General features: G+C 38.1%; 1 protein-coding gene across 4 annotated transcripts in view; it reads right to left on the bottom strand.

Annotated features, from left to right (window-relative positions):
- Positions 1-14,886: 14,886 nt before the first annotated feature.
- Positions 14,887-23,930, bottom strand: part of LOC131073294 (uncharacterized) — a 127,846-nt gene continuing 118,802 nt past the window's right edge. For all 4 annotated transcript variants that reach the window (XM_058009727.2, XM_058009719.2, XM_058009703.2 and 1 more), the window contains 2 exons: positions 15,404-15,526; positions 14,887-15,205 (listed from right to left, as the gene is read on the bottom strand). In XM_058009727.2, coding sequence (XP_057865710.1) covers positions 15,182-15,205; positions 15,404-15,526 — 147 coding nt within the window. In that variant the 3' untranslated portion in view covers positions 14,887-15,181. The remainder of the gene's footprint in view (positions 15,206-15,403; positions 15,527-23,930) is intronic.

Below are 23,930 nucleotides of genomic sequence, written 5' to 3' on the forward strand. Positions count from 1 at the left end.
TTTCCAGTATTTAGCTCTCCTGGATTTGGAATTAGGAGCATAGACATTAGATAACACCCAAACAAAGTTATCCTTAATATGCTCAAGCTGAACTGAGTTCCTATTAAGAGCAGAGATGATTTCCTTTCCTGTTATAGTTTTTTTGTTCCAGAAAATCGTGGTTCCTCCAGAAGCTCCCTCCAAGTTAGATCCTATGACTCCATTTTCCTTGAAAATTCTGATCTTTTCAACTTTTTCTTTAGACATTTTGGTTTCCTGAACAAGGACCACGTCCGGTTTATGATCTCTGATGATGTTTCATAACACATCCTGCTTATGGGGGGCATTCAACCCTCTAATATTCCAGGATATTATCTTCATACTTTAACTGGGGATAGGGTTGACTCAATGGAACACTGTGTTCCATCAACACGGTTCTTCCAGCTTTCCTGCTCCCTTTGATGTTTTAGGGATGGCCTTCCCTGCTTTTTATTCTGACTTCCAACATCTGCCTTTTTCATGATCTTGCTTCTAGTTGAGATTCCTCCATTGAGTTCCTCCTTGTTTGATTTTCCTTCTCTCGAACCGGGTATCCGGAGATTCCCATCCAGCATATCCACACTTTGAGAAGGGGTTTTACATAGGAGAGGCTTTGGGCTTCCATTAGTTAAAAGCAATAAAGGCTTAGTATCGGAAGGGTCTTGAGCTTCATTAAAGTTTTCCTCAGCCGATATAGAGAGTGAAGAGGCTGAAATGGTTTCTTCCTTCTCCTGACTAACTGATCCATCCTCTTGGTCCAGATAGGTTTCTTTCTTCTCCTGACTAACAGAACCATTCTCCTGGTCTTCTGGGTTTTTTTAATTGTTCATCTCAGTTCCTTGCTCTGCTACTTTAGATCTCTCTAGCAGGTCGTTGGAGCAAACACAATCTTGTTTATCATTACTACTACTCACAGTCCTCTTGACTTCATTCATAAGATCCATTGCATCCTTTTTTTGGTTACACTCGGATGTTGATGAGTCTCCTTTTTTATTTATCGTTTGTCAGATCTTTTTGTTCTTAGTATTGCTATCAGCCTTAATTTCCTTGCATTTCTTGAGTGGACATGATTTAGCCCAATGCCCCGATTTTTTGCAGTGCAAACAGGCAAATGGTAGAGATTCATATTCAATATCTTGAGACCATTTTCCTAGTTTAGATATGATATCTATGGATTGAGGCATATCTATCATTTGATTAACATTTACGCAGATGTGAGCAAAGACTAACCTTGATTTAGCCGCCGTCATTGAGTCAATCGACAAGAGTTCTCCAAAGGATTTTGCAATGCCCTTGAAAAATTCCTCATTCCAGTATTCCAGTAGAAGACCTGGGAGGCGTGTCCAGACTGGCGCAGAAACAAAGAAGGATTCATCAAGGACGAGATTTGGGGCCCATTTCTGAAGAGCCAGGGATGACTTGCCAAACATCCAGGGGCCTTCGCAGAGAGCTTTATTCATGTCTTCTTCAGAATTAAAAGCGAAAGAAAAAAACCCTCTAGGCAGAGCTGCCACTTCCAACTTGTCCTTTTACAAGCCATTTTCTCTTTATGAAATTCCTAACATCATCAATGTTAGGTCTAAAGCCAGAGAATCGTCCCACTAATGTCATAGATAGTTCAGCTATAGTCAAATCGACCACTTTGTCCGGAACGAAAATAGTGACTAGTCCAGAGGTAGGGTCTAAAATGTTTGTTACTTCCGGAAGCCCAGATTTAACCAGCGGCTTCACTCCAAATAGCGAAGACCATTTTTTGCCTTTACCTCCGTCGTGTGGGTCCCCGGGGTTCGAATCTTTCCCCTCTCCTAGTTTTGCTTTTTCCTTGTCCTCTTCTGACCCTTGAGATGCCTGTCCGATCCCAGAAGAGCTGCAGTCTCCAGGAAATCCGCCTTCCCCAGGAATTCCGCCATTTCCCAATTTGAAATTTGGGATTCCCGCTTGTTTTCGCTCCGCTCCCATTTTCATAGTGGCATTGTTGATATTGATTACTCAGAGCTTTATGGGCATGAGATGTTGCACGATATTAATATCAATCCTTCAAGATTTTTCAATTTGAGCATCATGGATGGTAACATTTTGGAGTTACAAGGGAGGTTAGTGTAGTTTTGGCATGATTTTTTCACTGATGTCATCAGAGTGGCACAACATCAGCATGGTGGGTTCATCCTGAGACGGGCATGGGACCCTGAGATAGTACTTGCTTTGGTGTAGATCAGTCTAAAATTCTCTGGAGTTGTGGTGGCATTGCTTGAGGATAAGCAATTTCGGGAAGGGTGGATTGTAATGTCCCCTTCTCCACAGTGATTAGTTTTGTTGGCCATTAGCCTAGTTCGAAGGCCCATAGGCTAGTCGAGAGTAGAAATTAGGCTTTCTTATTTTCTAGGAGGATTCTTTAGTGTTTTCAAGGGGTATATGTGGAAGTTTGATAGTTTGGATTTTGGATTCCTTTTGGGTTTTTAGAGAGCTTCACGATGGTTTGACAAGCATCTGCATCGGGTGACTTTTTCCAAACTTACTATTTTTAGTAAGTGTGACAGTTGCTTAGAATGTGGTTAAAATCACTTTGGAAATACTTACTATTTTTAGCAGGATGTCAACACGCCTGTTCAGATGGCTATTTCCGGTAGGTCAGTTTGAGCAATTGGTCTTCCAACATTTTTTGGTGCTATTCTTGGCAAGGATTCTGCAGCTCAACTCAGTGGCTATTTATGGCAGTATTATTTTGGCAGGATCATGTATTCACTCAAATGACTATTTTTAGCAGTTTCGTTCAGAGCCCCAACTCAGTTCAGTTTTGGTGATTTCCAACACTTTAATCTCCGACTCAATTTGGCAATAATCAGTATTTGAGAAGGTACTTTTAATATATTAATACCTTAGGCATGAGGTATTAATATTTGATTATTTTATGGATGGACGACTTAGGAAGGGAGAAAATATTAATTTTATCTTAAGTCTATTTGGACGAAATTTGCATATGACTTCAAGGGGGTCGTCATGGTGTTAATAATTAAATTATAACTCAAGGCAAATGGGGTTATTTTCGAAGTAAATTGCCTTAGTAATATTTTTTATTTGGAAGTCATAGTTGGGCACCCACTTTACACTTTATTTTATGACACTTATATTTATTAAAAAGGGCGATTTTGGGTGAACTTGTGCAAGGAAATGAAATGAAATGCAATGCCAAATGTGGATGAAATGGAATGGCATTTTCTTTGGGCATATTTGGAGTGCATTTGAATTTGAATTTGGTTGGCAAAAAGTTATAAATAAGTGACTTGGGCTCTCAATTATCATGTCCTACATATACAAATTTAAACTATAGCTCCTAGGGCTCTTGACAAACTTTGATTGTGAGACATCACTCCTAGCTGTGATTGGATCTTCTGAATGTGTGGTTTGATTTTTGTGTGCATTTTCAGATTTCTATTGTGGTGTGGTTTTCAGTGTGGTGTCGATTTCAATGTTGCTAGTTTTTGGTGTGGCTGAAGCGAAGATTCGATTGTATCTCCTTGCATGTGCAATCGATTATTTTGGGTAATATCTCATTGGAAGCGTATCTGGAGGGTGATCATTCTTCTACCTTGGTGTTTCTTTTGGTGTGCTTTCTAATTTTTGGCAGCAAATCGAACTTTATAGCTAGGTTGTACCATCTCTTGGTTGCCTTGGGTTGCGTGTTGGTTGTTTGTGGTGTTCACGGTGCAGGTTTGAGTCTCTAGTTGCATCACCTTAGTCATAGATTTTATATGCTTTCGTTTTTGTGTCATTCTGAGTTGTTTTGGGTGAGTTATGAGCATAATAGTGAATTTGGTATTGGTTGTTTTTTGCGTGTTATGCAGACAACAGATTGTAATTTCAGTTTAGTGATTATTGGTGTGTTATTTCTTTGTGGGTGGGTTTGAGTTTGTTTGTTGTGATTAGTTTGGATATATTCAGCAGTATTAGACAGCATAATCTCTCCTTCCTATGCATTGCATCTCTTATTTGTAAGGCTGGTTAGTAGTACTAACAGCTACTTCTGAATTGTAAAGCATACCCCACTGAAAAGTGGAAGAGGCTGTTGGCTTGCTGCCTACATTTGATATTTGGTAATTTTGTCCTCCCGCTGCATAAGCGATAGAGTGATATTATGTTTGTAATGGTCCTCCCGCTGCATAAGTGGTAGAGTGATATTTTGTTTGCAATGGTCCTCCCGTTGCATAAAGAGTTTAGTTGAGCTTGTTGTAAGTGTTCACTCCTCCCACTGAAAAATTGTGGTAGAGTGATTTGTGCTTGGTTTTGTCATTGTTCTCCTTGGTTGGTTTACCGCCAAGTGATTTCTCATATTCTCCATATCCCACTAAAAAGTGGAAGGGGTTGGCTTGCCACCCAAGCATTGTATTATTTTCAATTATTTGAAGCTAATGATCCCCTCAACACCGTATGCTCTCACCTTCCCATATTGGGCACTTGGTGAGCAGAAAGTGGAAGGGTTACAATTTCAACATTATTGTATCTTGATTTCCTAACCTTAACGGGTTCTTGTTGTGATTGTAACTAGGAATAAATTGAAAAAATTGTGGGGATACTACATCCCCATAGCTTTTAAAATTTCTAGAATATATTGCTTATATGCTTATGACAATGCATCCTAGGCTAAGATGACATACATCCAGGCTTCTTTTGACTACAATAGGATTGAAACAAACTAGGGACAAGTTCCTAAGCAATACCAACAATTATCATGTCCTACATATATAAATTAAAATTGTTCTCCTCACATATACTTCTTCATTCACAAACACAATAGGAACCTATAAACAACCACACATCCTCTAAAAATTTAGGTCATTTAATTGATCCCATGATTGTATATGATTTTCATTGGAGTCTAGATGCCACCAAAATTATTCCAAAACCAATCTATTTTATGTTTCTCTGCATTTTAAACAATGTATGTTTTAGTACTTGGATGTTATTTAAACTTTAACAGAATATACTCATCATATTTACTCATCATATTTGCATCAAACCAAAGAACACATTAAGTCCTTACTTTTCTTTGTCATTTATATGGCATATGAGTTCATTTGTGTAAAACCTCACTCTTCATATTAATGTGACTAAAATTGAATATGGTAGTTTAATTAATTCACTATAGTGTAATTTTAAAATATCCCCTACACGCTATGCACATCAATTACCAATGCATTTCTCAAATAATATTCAACCTCCCAAATATATGTAGTGATATTATTGACACAAAGTTGTATACAACATGTGAATTAATTTCCTAGCAATCCAAGATTTAAACTTGTCACCAAAAATGCTCATTGGGTGTGCTAACATAATTAATGTCATTAATAGTTATACAATCCCTGATACAAAATGTGATATGTACTAAAATTTTGGCAAAAGGTTAAGCACAAATTAATGAACAAATATGTTAGAGATGTAACATGTTTTCAAAGTTGGGATTTTTTTGTTAATTCTAATACCATCCTTGTTGAACCCGTAATGCTAAATGCGTGAAACCAAAAAGAACATTTCTCTATAATTTATTTGAAAGACATTTCGTAATCAACCAAATTTGAAGCTTAATATTCATCATTCATTGTTTGGCCATTTTCAAGCATTGATCCTCCTCATTAAGTACATCTATATTGCATGGGGATTCAATTACATTTCTTGGTTATTTTTCTTCTAATTTTACAATTATTTGTGTTGCTACCAATATTACCAAAAATTCTTGTGCCATAGGCTCTTCTTGTTCGAAATTTTATTCAATTTTTTTAATATATTATGATATTATTTCAATAAAAATTATTGAGATTCAACTTACATGGCCTAAATTTGACATATACCACAACTAGATGCAATCCCATCTGCATCTTGTGCTTATTTCAAACTCTTGATAGATTTTAAACTTGTTTACCCTACCAAAAATTAGATTCAAATGCATATATTGTTGCATAAGATAGCTTATACAAGATATTTACTATAACTGCAATTGAAATTTAAGTACATATCAATAAAAAGGAAAATGGCGGTATCGGCTCTGCAAAAACGGTTGGAGGTTAATGGCGGAGCAGGGAGAAACACAGGTAAACCAAATGGGTGGCGAGGCCCGGAGAGAGATGAGATGGTGGTGAACCTTAGGGAGGAACTCGAAGAAGATAGCCAGCTCTAGGATAACCACGCAGTGATCGCAAAGATCATTGGCCTTAATTGGTCAAGGAAAAATATTAAACTCTGGGTAGCAGAAAGTTGGGGAGATCGTGTTGTTATCAAATTTATCCCGAGGGGATTTTTTGTGGTGCTATTTGAAAACCAATCGGACAGAGATCACATCCTCAATCAGGAGAACTGGTATGCAGAAAAGCACGCGGTGTACTTGCAACCATGGATACCTAACTTTAACCCAATCCCATTGGTAGTGTATTCAAGCCCGATATGGGTCAATCTGTATAATCTACCAATAGAATACTGAGGAGAGTCTTACCTGGAGAAGATAGGCAATATGTTGGGAACGGTATTAGAAATTGATTTCGACGATGAGGAAGATTTATGTAAGTTGGTAAAAATAAATGTTGTTGTAGTTAAAAAAATCCCAGAGTATATCCGTTCACAAACTGCAAACGGATTATGGAGACAATGGTTAGAAATCGAAAAAGAGAGGAGACATTGCTCCAGATGTGGCAGCAAGTCGCACGCTATTGAGAATTGCAGATTGTTTGTTAGGAAGGCTAGGAATCCCCTCAGAAAACTAGAACAACAGTGGAGGAGAAAACCGAAAAAAACGGTTACGGATTCGGTGGTAGAGAGAGATGAAGTTAAATCCCCTAGGTGAAAAGAAAAGGAAGGAAACTCTCTGGCAGAGAATAGAGGAGAAGCCAAGGTAATGGAGAATAGGATCGCTGATGCGATTCCTTCTTCAGTTGTAGGTGAAGGGTCCTATAAAGAAGCAGTGATAGGATCCAAGGAAGGAGGGGTAACTCCATCATCCCCTAGAACCTTAAACATTAGTAAAGGCTTATCAGACACTGAATTCAAACTGGATAAGGATTTGGATGAGGATTTTTACCAAGAGGACGCATTGGGAAATGTTGATTCGAGATGCATCAACCAATCGGTGAACATCCTTTTGGGCAAGGCCAAAGGATCCATAGGTAGGAGAAGCAACCGCCAAAAGAGAGAAGAATGTGCCAAGGAGAAAGGCATTGTCAGTGTCTTTGAATTCATGAGGAAAGCCAGGGGAGAAGGCTTCTCCCCTGGCAAAAGATGAAGATCGCCACGTGGAATGCCAAGGGTCTATCGGCTCCTGACAAAAGACGCTTGGTAAAAAGAGTGTTGGTTAGAAGTAGCAGTGATATAATCGCCTTTCAAGAAACGAAGATGGACAAAGAGAAGGCGAATAGCTTCATCAATTCTTGCAAGGTCTGGGAAGGCATCTTCCAAGAAGCCATAGGGGCTGTTGGTGGGCTGGGAGTTATTTGGAATCCTTCTCAGGTAAGAGTAACTCTACTAGAGAAAGCAGATCATTGGATGTTATGCACAGTAAACAGTTTTAAGGAGAATTTGAACTTCCCTTTAATTAATGTCTACGGTCCAACAAAAACAACATAAAAATCTAAGGTATGGCAAGCTCTCACAAAAATAAAATTCAGAAATAGGAAATGATAAGATAGTAGTGGTTGGCGATTTTAATGCCTTGCTTGATTTGGATGAGAAAAAGGGAGGTTTGAGAATGTCAAATAAGATTATGGAAGGATGTAGTTCCAAAGAATGGAACCTTCACCTGGACGAACAGAAGAGCAAATTTTGCCCATATTTCGGAAGACTGGATAGACATCTCATTGGTGAATCTTGGTTGGAGTCGTCTTTCCAGGTAGAAGCACTCATTCTTCCTATATCCCTTTCAGATCACTTCCCAGTAGAACTCAAATTGAGCGAGGTTCCAACCAAAGGAAGTAGTAGTTTTAAATTCTTAAGCATGTGGTGGAGAGATCCAGAGTTCACTTCGCATCTTCAGCAATGGTGGATAGAAAGTAACACTTTTAGGGGTTCACCAAGCTATTGTGTCGTAAAAAGACTAAAGTTTCCTAAAGAGAAGATCAAAAACTGGAATAGAGAATCATTCAAGAACATCTTTGCAGAAAGAAACAGAATTGAGGAGGAATTAAATCAAATAAATTTGACCACTATCATCTCTGGGATGACAAATGATGCGTACCACAAAGAAGTTTCCCTCTGTAAAGCGGAAAAATCGAACCCTAGTTGTTCTCCCCTCCCCAACTCCAAGGAGAGAGAAGGGAGAGTCACTAGGGTTGATGGTTTTCACTTAGGGGAGACTTTACATTCAAAAGAGGGGTTGAAACCCACAAGATCCAATCCCACACAATGCAAGATTGGATCCTAAATGAGTTTCAAGGGTTAAGACATCAAGGATACCCTCTTTTGTAAAGAATGTAGATAGAAAGATTGAACTAGGAATGCATGTAGAAGCAAGAAAGATTCACTTATAAACAGAGATAGGGATATGAGATGAAGCTGCGGACCTGGAATTAGCAGTAAAATGTCGAGACGGTGTTGTTCTGCAAATTTGAGCGAAAGTTGACGGGACGATGGCGCCCGGCGTGCACACGATCCTCCGAAAAATCCGCGAAACGAAGGGGGATCTGTTCGTCTCTGCACAAGGATTCCAGATCTTCAATTACAGCCGCGTACCTGCAACCTACACACAGAAAAGAGAGGACGATTGGGGGGTTAGGGATGAGGGGTTTGCCTTTAGGTCAAACCCCGGTTTTGGAATTAACCAAGAAATGAGAATGCTGTAAATGTAAATGTTTGTAATGTAAACAAGTACTGATACCTTGCTGTAAGAATGTTTGTATTCTTACATGCGAAGGTGTAATGTATGTAGTATGTTGTATGTTGTGTGTGTTCTCCTCTTCAATGGTTGAATCCTTGTCTTGAATGCAACACCTAGCCTTGAATGGAAACTTAGAATGCTCAATTGCTTGAAGGAATGCTTGAATGCTTGAATGTTTGAATATCGCTTTCGCCTCTTGCTCTTGCTTATTTTCTTCCTTTTCGCGCCTCCCTTTCTAGGAGAGGAAAAGTAGTTTATATACTTGTCAATTAGGGTTGAGAGACTGATTTTCCCGACCTTAGGCCGACCAGGAAACATTATTTTCCAATTTGCAAACTTAAAGACCCGATGCCCACAAGAGACCGGGCCCAAAATAGGGCCAGGGACCAGGGCGCTGGGCGCCATGGTCCTGGGGGACCAGGGTGCTGGGCGCCCTAGTCCTGAAGGACCAGGGCACTGGGCGCCATGGTCCCACCTCCCGGGACAGCAGGGTGCAAGGAGGGATCAGGCCAGGGTGCAGAAAAATGCAGTTTTTGGTGTCGTAAACAGGTTTCGGGGTCTCCATTTAGGTTCAACGTTGCGCCGCCATCGTGAAGACCCAAATGCAGTCGAAATTGCAAGTGTCGCAATTTTAGGACGCTACACCCTCAAGCAGGAATTGGTAGAAATTCTTCTGAGAGAGGAAGTTTTTTGGCATGCTAAATCCAGGGAGCTTTGGATTAAAGAGGGAGACGCAAACACAAAATTCTTCCACACATCAGTAAAATCTCATAGGATCAAGAACAAAATCGCCAGGATAACTGATTTGGAAGGTAAGTTGCACTCTTCCCCGGAAGCCATTGAGGAGGCAGCAGTGAATTTCTTCAAAAATCTGCTTGAGAATGCAGTGGAACAAAATTTGCGGTCCCATATGTTAGCAGACATAATCCCAAACGTGATTTCGGAGGAAGATAATAGAACATTATGCTGCCCCTTCTCGCTCGATGAAGTTAGAAAGGCGATCTTTGATCAACACCCGAATAAAGCTCCGAGCCCAGACGGATTCACAATGGAATTTTATCAAAAATGTTGGGGTTTCATGGGGAACGACATACTCCGAATTGTGGAAGACTTTAGGAAACAGGGGAAGTTTGTCAAAGAGATCAATCATACTAACATTGCACTGATCCTGAAGAAACAAGACTGCTCTTCTATCGTGGACTTCAAGCCAATTTCTCTATGTAATTCCCTCTACAAAATCATCTCCAAGGCAATGGTCAACAGACTTAAACCAATCCTGAAGAACATAATTTCGTTAGAGCAACATGGCTTCACCCCGACGCGTGAAATCATGGACATCATTATGGCAACCGAAACCATCCACTCAATGCATTCTTCCAAATTTCAAGGTATGATTGTTAAACTAGATGTTTCCAAGGCTTATGATCGGGTAAAGTGGAATTTCTTAATAGAGGTCCTCAGGAAATTCGGCTTTGATGAAAAATGGTTGAGATGCATAGTCCACTGTATTTCAACTATATTTTTCTCAATTATTGTTAATTGCTTCGCGTGCGGTTTCTTCCAAGCTTCTAACGGGCTACGACAAGGAGATCCTTTGTCGCCCTTCATGTTTGTTCTTATTGCAGAAGTGCTCGGTAGGTAGATCAAAAGAAAGGTCAGGTAAGGTCTTTGGAAAGGGTTCTCAATCCACGTAAGATTGAATCTGGTGTCCCACTCCCAATTTGCAGACGACACCATCCTCTTCGGCGCTGCTTCGGAAAGAGAAGCTCGGGTCATCTGCAGTGTACTTGAAGTATACGAAAAGGAATCGGGGCAGAGTATGAACAATTCCCAAATTTACTTCCTCAACTCCAACAAGAAAATTCAGGAGAAAATAGTAAGAGTGCTGCACTTCGGCCAAGGTGACTTCTCGATTCAATACTTTGGGGTCCCCCTTTATGCAGGCAAAGTGGACAACAGGCTTTGGGAAGAAGTCGTCAACAAATGCAAAGCCAAATCAGCCTTATGGAAGAACAAGTGGCTATCGCACGCGGGGCGGATCTAGATGATCAAATCGGTTTTATCCACCATCCCAATTTATTACATGTCATGTTACAGGGCTCCATATAAGGCATTGTCGGTGCTAAAAAGATTCATTTGGGAAGGATCGAAGGAAGGAAAAAAGATCTCGTTGATCAACTGGGAAACAGTTTGCATGCTCAAAGCGGAAGGCGGAGCGGGCCTGAGAAAGATGAATTTGCAGAATTTGGTGCTGGGAGCAAAGTTGGCATGGAAGATGTACAATTGTCCTAACAAAGGCTGGTGCAAGGTAATGTCGCACAAATATCTGGATTCGAACGAGCCAGAAAGAATTTTCACCATGGCGAATTCAATAGGAGGGTCTCCGCTTTGGAAGTTCATATGGGATAGTAGGAGGATCATTACCAAACATCTGTCATGGAGAATAGGTGACGGTCGCAAGGCTAAATTCTGGAGGGATTCATGGAACGGTGACAAAGCATTAGTAGATGAAATCAATGACCAAGACTGGATAAATGAGATGGAAGCAACTATGGGCGTGATGGTGACAGATTATGTTCAAGAAGATTGTCGCCCAAACTCTCCAATAAGATGGAAAAGGTTCGAAAATGCTCAGAATGCAAATAGTGCAAAGGTGGTCAACATTCTCCAAAGCAGAAATATTTATCTGACAACTGAAAAAGACACCCTTATCTGGAACACTTCTAAATCAGGGAATTATAAGGTTAACTTGGGATATGAATTACAAAGAAAGAGGCAAAATGATGGCAACTGGTCGGTTGCCTTATGTTGGGACAGATGGGTGTTAACTAAAGCGAGGGCTTTTCTTTGGATTGCTCTGCACGGAAAAATCCTTACAAGCGACAGATTGAAGTTGATAGGTATTTAGGGGCCCAACAAATGTTGTCTCTGCAAAAATAAGGAAGAAACAACAGACCATTAATTGTACAATTGTCCTTTCTCTAGGAAGTGTTGGGATTGGTTGCAGCTGCAACTTCAAAACTATATGGTTTATAATGGTTCTTTCAAAGATTTCATTCTTGCTTGGCCGACAGGGGGCGAATCTTCAAAATGGGGAAGCTTGTGGATTTCAAGCCCTTCATTGGTGGTCTGACACGTGTGGAAGGAGAGAAACAGAAGGATTTTCAAGGAAGAAGAGTTGGAGGTTAATATCCTGATCAATAAAATTCAAGGGGCCATAGAAGAAACAATCAATGGCAAGATCTTCGACAGTAAATATAAATATTATTCAAAGTGGGATATGGAAATGGAGCAAGTTTGGAAGCTTAAACAAAGCAGCAGCCACACCCAAGGAGTCAAATCATTAGAGCGAAAAAAGGTCAAGTGGAAGCCTCCCCCTAGCGGATGGAAAATAAAGAACTTCGATGGTGCTAGCAAAGGAAACCCAGGATTATCGAGCTATGGAGCGATTGTCAGAGATGAGGAGGGCAACCTTATGGGGGCGGTATGTGGCCAAGCGGGCTTTGTTTCCAACAACATTGCAGAAATCACTGCTTTAGAGGAAGGACTTAAATGGGCGACTGCTAACGGAATAACAAAGGTGGTGATTGAAGGAGACTCAAAAGTGATTCTTAACGGAATTACCAATCATCACTTTATGAACTGGCGATTGGACACTTGGATCCCAAGAATTTATGGTTATCTTCAAAAATTTAAGGATTACCATGTTTAGCATATCTTCCGTGAAGGCAACCAAATTGCGGACCCTCTTGCTAATCACAGGATTGCTAAATCTCTGCCAGTCGTCTTGTCGCCTACGAATGTAGTTAACAGAGATCTTCAGCAAAGATTATTAGAGGACAGCGCCCACATCCCAAAGTTGGTAATTGGATGATCGGTAGGTCGTTTTTGTTCCAAGGATAAGAGAAGGTACGCTTTTATCCGACTGTTCACGCGGGTTGGCAAAAGAATCCTCAGCATCACATCCCACCTTTGATAGCCCGTGAGAAAGAGAAGAAGGGGATAGAAAGGGCCTAGAGGGTTCTAGAAACAGTCGATCTTTTTATAGCTAAGAGAAGCCAGATTGGAGTGGTGCATTCAGCATAAGCAAGATGGTTCATAGGTTCGGTCTGAGTTGCCTCTGTTGTGAGGAGACGCTGGAAGCCCAATGCGAACGTCTATTCGATATAGACATCGAAGGCCAGAACGCTATACAGGGATTGCTCAATGATGCATTCAGTGAGGAGCAGCACTGGTGTGACGACTTTATATACGAGATCATCTTGTGTCTATAGGTGGATGGTTTACCATCAAAGGAAGCCTGTGTGGAGAAACTGGTGGGCTTCGTAAGGGAAGAAGATACTGAAGTCGTCGGAGGAGAGGTGTTGGAAGTGGAAGAGGAATGGGCCAGCATACTTGGCCCGTATTTCAATCCCCTAGCCTTTCTTTCTGATGCGGAGTGTTCGGACCTCGAGGACGAAATCCGGCTTGCTGCTGAAGCACTCAGAATGAGGGAGGAATTTATGGCGGAGGCATGGGAGGTTTTCAGAGTGGGAGTCAAGAACGTAGATATGGGGCCTTTCAGAAGGATGATGATGAAGGAAGACGGTTGGCTATTGAAAGGGAATGTCGACAAGGTGGCGACCATAGGCATGCATGTGGCCACCATTCTTAGGCTTATGTAATAAGCTATATGTAATTTGTAATTTTCTTTGAAGTTTGTTGTGGTTGTTCAGAAAATTTCGTTATGTAAGACTCTTTTGGATTAATATAGGGTGCGATCCCCATCTTGATAGCACTTGCTGATAAAAAAAGTACATATCAATCAAAAAAAATATTTAGCTTCACAAAAGAAATGTATCTTATCATAACACATTTAAGATATATTTATTTAGATGTGCAATCATTCCAATGCAAGTACACAACAATTAAAAATATAGAATATAACGAAAAAATACAACAAACACATTTACATGAAATAACTTAGATTTAAATTTGGCAAAGCAAACTAGAGATAAAGAAAATGTTCGCTAATTATAAAACTATAATGATTTACAATTTTATCAGTTAATTTTATATAGCCATTTTAAATATTTTTATTAAAAAAGGTAAATGGTTAGATGATGAGTCAGAACTAATTGACTTAAAAAATTAACATTTTGAATCTAATTATACTATGTGTATAAGATTATCACCAAGAAATATTATAGTACTAAAATAATTGCCTATCTTATTATTAAAAAAAAAATAGCATGGTAGATATAACAATTATTTCTATGCATGTAATGACAATGTATGTAACAAAAGAATAAGTATACTGGGGTTAACCCCACAACGCAGCGGTTATCTACGAGCCTCCTACATGGGAGGTCTTGGGTTCGAGTCTACTTGACTAGTTCTTAGCTTTAAGGAAAAGCTAAAAAATACCGCTAACAATTGAACCACCATGAGAATTATCATCCTACATTCTACAATTCTTGTAAACTTTAAAAAAGTGATTCTAGTAATTTCGAATGCTAGTAATTATTGATAAACTGAAGATTATAACAATAAAATATTGAAAAATATTTTACTTTGTAATTACTTCTAACAATCATCCACTAGAACTAGTACATTCCTAATAAAACCTATGATGTGATGTTAATCATGAACTAAATTAAAAAGTTAATTTAAAAACTAAGTCTATACAACTTAAAAGCCTAAGAATATTTAAAAAATTTAAATTAAAAACTAAGTCTATACAAGTTAAAAGCCTAAGAATATTTAAAAAATTTAAATTAAAAAAATTGAAAAAATAAAAACATTTTTCTATAGCTCAATATTCTGAGTCACTTTTACGCATAAAAATGTATAAAATACAGATAATTCATGAAAACATCAAACAAGATTAAACAAATCCTAACAGTATTTAAAAAAGTTTTAAATTAAACACACATCAACATATTGCATTCTCTTTGTGGAGGTGAGTATGTAATTTATAAAAAGAAAAGCTTCAATATATGTTTAAACTAACATAGTCTAAGCCAAACAGGTCATGAGATTTCCAATCATTGCTTAACATATTAATTTGGGGCAAAATTTAATACGTATATATTGGAGGAATATTATCCCAACTTCTTTGAAGTATTACAGAAAAGTGCAATTTACCTTATTATCAATTACATTCTGATTTTAATTGTGCTACATAGTACAGGGTTTCATTATCTCATATACATATAGATACAAGGTATGATAGATAATAAACAGAAAAAAATCAGGTTCTCAAATTCTCCTTTATATTGTTTATATTGTCCTTTGTCAGGATAAATACTGAGACCATATTTACTCCACTTATGTAGGTTGAGTTCCATTATTCTGAGACAAAATTGAAAGAAGAAATTAGTTGGGCAAAAATGCTAGTTAACTCATAGTAGAAAAAAGATAGGAGACTAGCATTGTTCAATAAACATTCTTGTTTTCTATCAAGAATATATATTTAATACAATTAATCTATAACAAAATAGAAAATGAAAATAAGATATTATCAAGTGCATTGAAAGATAGGTATCTCACATCAGCTGGCTTGAGGAGGTCAATCTTTGAATGATCTAGAACGCGTTGACCCTTGGCATTTGTATGAATGAAATCAACATAGTCTCTATCCCATGCCACATCACCATCGCACACGAAATAATCCTGCCAACAAAATGGTAAACATAAACTAAGATTAAATGTAATTGGTGAAGTTGTGAGATGTTTGCAAAAGTCTAAGGCAAATATCAACTTTAAATCATTTGAAGATGTATTCCAAATTAAACCAAATGTAACTTTACTTTGGAACCTAGATTAGAGAGTCAAAGACCTTAACCATTAAATTTGTGGTTGAAAACATTTGGCAACTCATAAATGAATGTTTGCAAGAAGTTCAAGGCCAAAGTATAGACAAATAACAAATTTGAATAATCTTGTGATAGAACCAACATTCAAACAAATATAACTTAAAATTTTCAATCTAGACTAGATGATCAAAGATCATCTCATGATTAAGTTTAATGAAGAGCTTTCTATTGGTTGTAAATTTATCCTACAAATGAGTACATTAAAATTGTAAATGAGTGATCTCACAATAGTACATCTCACTTGTAGAATGGAAAAAAAATGATCAAATTTTGTTTGAAGGTAAAATGTCTGCCACAGGTCAATAACCTTCAAATGAAGGTGATGCCATCCTCTCTCACCTTACTTTGTTTTTGGATGAAATTTCAATTTTGAAACAAAGGTATGACCATTAAATGGAGTATCATGAAGGTAAAATGTCTGCCACAGGTCAATAACCTTCAAATGAAGGTGATGCCATCCTCTCTCACCTTACTTTGTTTTTGGACGAAATTTCAATTTTGAAACAAAGGTATGACCATTAAATGGAGTATCATGATACAAGATTTTGAAAGATCATAACCCTCAAAGTAAGCTTTCTGAAAAAGTATAATTTGTAATATATTAAATTTAATTATTACATTCACTTTCTATTTCTTAGTGAAGATACGTTTCTATCAAATATAAAAGTCTTTATTAAATGAATGTGGAAATAATAATAAAATAGAGGATTTTTTTTTTTTAAATGCATGTGTAATTTGTATTGATATCCTTGTATCAACAAAAAATAATAATTAATTTGAATGACAAAAAAAGTTAAAGAATTATGAAATAATATTACCTAAATTACAATAAATCTGAATTAAAAATAATAAATAAAACATGTAATGAAAAATATGCAATAATAATATCAAGGTTAATGATTTACGTTAAAAAAATATAATTTATTTTTTCGTAAGTTAAGTTATAGAATAATATTTTGTTAAAATACTACAAAATATACAAACAAGTTACTAAGAGATGTTATATAAAAGAGAGATTATTTTCTATTTTATTTGATTTTTTTCTATGGAGGATTTTTCATTTACCAAGTCGTTTTAGCTATCTGACACAGCAGTACAGACCTTAGGCACGATCCTAACCTCATCTCTTATGATGTTGAAGCCTTACACTCAACAAGACTCGATCTCTAGTGGGCTCATTCAGAAGCTTTCAACTTCACCAACAGACCAAAGGCCCATTGACTTTTTTTATTTTTAAAATAGAATATACAAAAAAATCTCCAAAATTACTAATTTCCATCATTCTTAATGTTCTTAACAATTTGCTTGCTATAAGTGACAAAAAGTAAAAATTTAGTTAAAAATGCTGATTTGAGTATCCCACGTAGGCCAAAAAGTGAAGCATGCTATTATGAGATCACCCAAACAAAAAAATCACTATAAAAGGGTGCATAAGCAATCCCTCTGTACTCCAACTATATACTAGGAACTGAAGGTATCATCTGCATACAGATTTCTAGTTGAATCCCTTTGTATGTTTGTATGCCTAAGCAAAAAATATGCCCATTTTACCCTCCATGAAGATCTTGGATGTTGTTGCCTTCCATAAGGTTCCAATCATTCCCAATGTTCATTGATCCCTTTATCTAGCTTGTCAAACTAACATGTGGTTTGCAGGTTTAACTATTCAGTCTCAACCTCATAATTGGTGACTTGAAAGGGAAATGCATGCGATAATGGAGAACATGTCCTAAAACAATCTCTAATACCATCACCACTTTCTCTAGACTAGTCTCTTCTATGTCAATATAGTTGTAATTTTGATTGAACATCTCTTGGTCCACCAACTACCAGTGCAATAGTTTGTTGTTTAAATTCCCTTTTTCTTTTGAACAACAAGAACTTTCTATTGGGATTGAGGGTGGTTGTGTACAAATATTTTGGTTAAGTCTGAAGACACTTGAAAATGGTTCTTGAAATTGATTGTAAGCCTTCTTCCATTCTTTTTGATGAACAAGTAATCCTTTCAATTGTGGTCCACCTTGGCCCTACAAACACTCTTGACCAAGGAGAATGTTCTGAGTCCTTCAATGACATTACCACAGAGTTTAATATGAACATCCATGTGGATATCACAACTTCTTCAGTCGCCAGAACTCCCAGAGGTTGTATCGGTCCATGAATACACTTAATAACTCTTGTGGAAATGTCATACACTATATATGTGGACAAGAAGCCTTATAAGAATGAGCTTTCTACAAGAAATGCACCTACAGTGAAAAATATTGAGAACGGAAAGAATGAAGTTGTGATCAAAACAATTCTAGGAGTTGCGCTGATCTAGCCTGAAGGAATCTAATGGAAATTCAGGTCAACAAACCAAGTTAAATGCTAAAGAATGGATTACCATTGGAAATGAATGCTGGAAATTGAAGTTGTTGCATCAAAAGTGCTGGAAAAACTAAGATACGAGTATCATTAAATCTGCAATTGCTTGAATGAAGTCACAAACTGTACATGGTGATAATAAACACGCAAAATACCACACAATTGTAAATAAAAAACATGTACAAAACTATTAAACATGCATTAAAACTAAAATTATATTCATTAGACCGGAACATTCATTTAATATAGACATTAACATTACTTAATTTGGGAAGGAGAAATCATGCATACACTAGAGTTACCAAACAGAGGGGAGATGCATACATTTCATAAAATAAATTAAGTATCTAGACGATTGTCACCTACTACTAATCATCCTGACTGGGCCATTTCCCAGGAATGATGATTTGACAGCTCCAGATCAAGATATTATACAGTGGACCAGGAGCAGTAAATATTGCTGTAATGATAGATTAAAATAAATAGATCTATAACCCCTTGCTCCAAGTGAAATGAAGGAGAATATATAAAAAGATCACTCATAATAAACTAGCTAAAGCAATATTTCCTTGTAATTGAAATTAGCAACTAGCTAAAACAATCTCCAGCAAAATTGCTAAAATCTAAACATGATTCCATGTGGTTGTAGCAATCAACCAACAACAATATCCATGAAAAACTTTCTAAAATCCAAATAAGATTTGGTGAGGGTGTAAGAATCAATAACCAAAGTAATCTCTAGTTACAAAGAATCTGTCAATTGAAAACGAAGCAAGTGAAACATAAAATCATCAAGGTTGTAACCTCTGCAGCAACTGCAAGACTGCTGCTACAGAACGACTTCTACAACAACTTATGCAGCAATTTTTTGTAGCAACAGCGCAACTTCAGCAGTTTATTAAAACGTAAAATATCCAATAACTGAACAAGCAAGTTCATTCTATCAAATCCATTAAACCCACTAAAATCTCTATCATATACAGGAAATTACCGCATGGATTAAGTAGGCTTTATGCAATAAGATAATAGTGTTTAAGCCATGAAATGATACCAATCATAGAAATGAAATAAAATTACACAGCAAAATCAACTGTTTTCAATTTTCAGTTTTCATATTTAGTATTGTTTGATCTAAAGCTTAAGAGTTTAAAAATAGTTGGCCAAAATGTTGGTCAGGGCAGCTTTTTGTTTTCTACGATTCCTTGGGTAATAGATATGCATTTGATCTTTCATCTGCTATCACGTTCATCAAGTCAACCTTAGAATGTTCATACTTATGATAATGGTCTTCCTGATCTTCTTCATCATGAGTACCATGCGGTTGACCATCTGCTCCCTTATTCCCAGCTTGAGCTTCATTGGCACTGTCAACATCCTAATGGTATCCCATAGGTTCTGAATACTTAGAAAGATAATTTCCACTCTAATCAGTGCTGTGGTATCCAAAAAACTTGTTTATTTATCTCTTGGTCGGCTTGCTGACAACTAGTGGAGTGTTGTCTTGAACTATTCAATATCAACATGATCCGGTTTGATCTTCATGGATTTCTCCATTTCACATACTTGCCTCAACCATTAGTTGCTTTTCTGTCTAGGGATCTGTTGATGTGTTTTTTATGCACAAAACATTTCAGAATAAAGTACCAAGGTAATTTACCCTCTCCTGAACAAAATCACCTCAGATGCTAAGAATGAGATCAACTAAAATGATTCTAAGGTTTCTGCATGTCAGATCTTGACGAGTGGGTAACTCAATGGTCGATGTGAATTGCTGTGTTTCACTTGGGGGCTTACGCAAATGCTTGGATTATCATGAATGATGCGGAATAGGTGTGCTGAAAACTTAAGATTTATCGATATGGCTCTGGATTTACTTCTTACTAAAAATTGGGCAAAAGGAATAGGGTTTAGGAAGTCTATTCTAAACATAGGAATGTAGGAAATGATGAATGGATTTAATGGAATCAAACCAGGCAAGGTCTCACAATCAGGTATTGACACAAGCTTAGTGCAATCGTCTAAGGTATACTTAAAGATTTTCAGGCTATCACCATCAAACGTTGACACCATCCAAGTTGATGCTTGTCAAGGGACGAGTAATAGTTGAAGTTAAGTTTACTTAAATTCCAGTTGACCACACAAGGCGCACTTACCAGCGGCAAGAGGCTAGTGGTATGGACTAAGGATTCCACACAAATGAATTCAACAAATCTTCCACTCAATCTAACATACATGAAAATAAATTCTAATCTAACTTGGAGGAATTGAGAACCATGAATGCAAATACAACACTTGAAGAGCAAAATCACCAACAATTGAACAATGATTAGGATTCAAATAGCTATAGCATATACCAACAATTCTACAAAAACTCTCTTACAAATGAGAGACAAGGAGGCATATATAGAGTCTCTTACAAAATGGATGGCCAAGATTGATCTAAGATCAACGACCGAGATCATGCCAACAAAACCCTAGAATTGCCCTATTTAGGGTTACATAAAAAATGATGCCACCAACATATGGCCCAATGAAAAGATACCTAGTCATCAAATAGGGAATCTTCTAGAAGATTCCTCCCTGCGTCTCTCTCTATCCTAGCATACTCCAAGAATCTAGCCAATACTGAATCTAACTCCTCCATGGAAATTCTAGGCAAGGTATCCTGTTGTAAATCAATCACGTCCAATGAATCTGAGCAAGCATTCAAAGTGTTCTCCCATTCTGGCATGAGCTTCTGCGAACTATGAACATGAATCAACAAAGAGACCAAGTCGTCTATCTGACTCTTCTTCAAAGAGTCCAACTGGCAAAAATACATAAATTTCATCTTGTCTCTTAATTCGGCTAAGTGTAAACCACTAGCATCACTAACATCAACGCCCAATAATTCCTCAATCGAGGCAAGGATCTTCATCTGAATGTCCTAAATCAATCCCTCCATCTCCATACAACTTGACTAGGCGTTCTCATAAGTTGATTTCTTCACGGCTAGTGAACAATACCAGGCATGGAAATCGTATATGTCTCCACTGTGCACAATGTTCTCGCTGACCAAGGTGGAATTAGGAATCTTATTCAAAGCGTGGAGGCGTGGAATAGTCATCTCTTGGATAGGCCAGAATTCTTCCCAAACTCCCTCCAAATATTGGATTCTGAATACGAGCCCTGTTGTTCTATCATATGCATGGACAAACTGAGTAAGGAAATCATTTGCCTGCTTTCTTGTGCTCTCAATCCACTTTTCCACCTCCGAGTGTGTACCTCTCGCTACCTCACAGTGTGAATGTATTCCATGGTCAATTGCTATAGGGGAAATAAGGGTGGGATTTTCACACCTTGTCCCTGCAATATACTCTCTAAGTTTGATATTCTCTTCTCTGTACCTTTCTTTCTCCGCAACCTCTCTGCCTAACCTCACATCGATTGCCTAGAGGTTTTCACCAATCTCCTGGAATTCCTACTTTCTGGATGTACGACCAAGGGCAACTGAAGTGATCAGGAAATCTATTGGAGTAGCAATGTTCGCTGTCACGCCTGCAATAGGAACAACAATCTGTGCAATCCGCATTCCTGTCTCATCTCTAGCTATGTGCGACAAAATCTCCGCTCTCTTGGGCTCCTTCTCCTTAGCACTCCTAACTAGGTAGTCATCAATGTCATCAATAGGTTGTACCTCTATCATTTGTTTACTTTTTTCCATACTTCTCATCAGCCATTCAGAAATAGCGGCCATCTCCATACCATCATCGAGACATATTTCTCGATCAAGCTCTTTCAATGCCGAGATAACATCATCATCATCAAGAAGATTATTCTTGGTCCAATCATATACCTCATTTCCCAAACTAACTTCCAAAAAGATTGTAGGGGATTCTGGCTGATCATTATTGTCATCAGGAGGTGCAGATGTCGTTGTGGCATGGAACTCCTGAATATTCTCTGGTAGTATCATTGTGTTGGAACATTGCTGAGTCTCCTTGTTCTGCTCTGTTACTTCAATCACTTTGATTGATGAGACACTGGGAGGGGGTGAAGGAATGATAAGTGGAGGAATGATAGTCTTTTGTTTCTTCTTCACCTCCTCAATCTTCTTCCCTCTAGCCTTGACTTCTCCTAACGTGTTCTTCCTTCTCTTGGGAGCTTGACTCTCCTCGTCTCCATGAATCTTGACATCACTGACAGTCCTCTGATCATCCTCGGAAGTAGACTCTTTCGGCTTCATCCTTTCATAAGTGAAGGCAACACCCATGTCAACTAACTTATTCATCTGTATATCCACCCATAGGCGGGAGAAATTCAAGACCTCTCTCATCAATATATTCAGGGCAATCTCTTCTGACTCTGACCAATTAGGCAATAGGATTGCCTTCTTCATTTCACTCTCATACTGTGGATGTGTATGATCTCTATCATCTAATACCTGATCAGGAATGAGGAAAAGTCCACACTTCCTCATGAAATCCACTCACATTCTGGACCACATTCTTCTCTTCACTGCTTGCTCGTCCATCAGGTTAGCCCAATAATCTTCTATGTCAATCTTGTGAGTGAACTTCTCTCCCCTGATCCTTCCGACCTTCTTGTCTGGATCGAATCTTTCTCTCTTCTTATATGTAGCAAATCGATAGAATGCAAGCTCCTCACTCGCAGTGCTAGCGGCTATGGCGGACTGGCAAACCTCTGATGTCTTCCCAACTAAAATAGGGAACGTCATTCCTGTCCTGTGCTTCTCTCTCTGAATAACATCGAAATCTAGAAGTTGTCTCACCACTTCCAACAGTATCATTCTGTCGGTTGGATACCTAGGAAGTCTGTAGGGTTCAGATTGAAACCCATGAATCCTAAGGTAGTGAAAGTGGGAAACTGTATATACCACGATCCATATTTTTCTATTAACTCTGTTGCCTCCTTGGACAATCTTCTGTGGATTCTGCCTTGCAACATCCGTGTGATGTACATAGTGAATGCATCATTCACTCTCTTATAGTCTTCAATTCTATGCATGCTCAGCTGGGGGTAGCATTCATGACTCTTGAACTGTCCTTGCCCATTCCCGACTTCACCTTTGCATATTAATCCTCTGTATGAAACAAACCGTGCAAGCAAGTATACCAAGTAAGAAGTCATGGCGAATGACTTGGACCGCTCTACATTCCTTAGCTGAAAATTCAGGTTGTCACTTATAATCTTGGACCAATTTATTAGTGTTCCTCTAAGACAATCCTGGATGAAGTAGAACATCCATCCATCGAATATTGCTCCTTGCGGCATCCCCATCACTCTGTTGAGTAGGAATATCAAATCACTATACTCCTTAAAATCTATGCACATGAGTGTCTTGGGAGCCTTGGAGTGATGAGACCTAGGCTCAATCATCCACTCTTTGTTAATTAAATTCTTGCATACACCCATCTTCTTCATGTATCTTTCTGTACAATCCTCCTTGGTCACATCCTTCATGTCTGTTCCGCATGGAATTCTGAACACCTCTGCAATAACATCCTCAGCAAGGTAGGCGATGACAACGCCCTTAGGAGTCTTGATCATTCTTGTGAGCGGATCGTAACATCGTGCACACTCTAGGATAAGCTCACTGCACTGTATGGACTGTGGAAATCCAGTGGCATGGAAAAAATTCATTCTCCAACATCTTCAATAGTTCTTTCCTCTCCTTATATCCAGACTTTGACATCGCACCTATACGAAGCTCGAAGTTAGACTTGGGAAAATAAATAATGTTCTTTTAATAAAATTCCTGACTTTCTAAAGATTTAGCTAATTTAGAGCATGGAGTCAGGAAAATAATCCATACACTTGGTAAATTTTAGCAA

The sequence above is a fragment of the Cryptomeria japonica genome, chromosome 9 (assembly GCF_030272615.1).
Source record: "Cryptomeria japonica chromosome 9, Sugi_1.0, whole genome shotgun sequence".
Classification (NCBI taxonomy): Eukaryota; Viridiplantae; Streptophyta; class Pinopsida; order Cupressales; family Cupressaceae; genus Cryptomeria; species Cryptomeria japonica.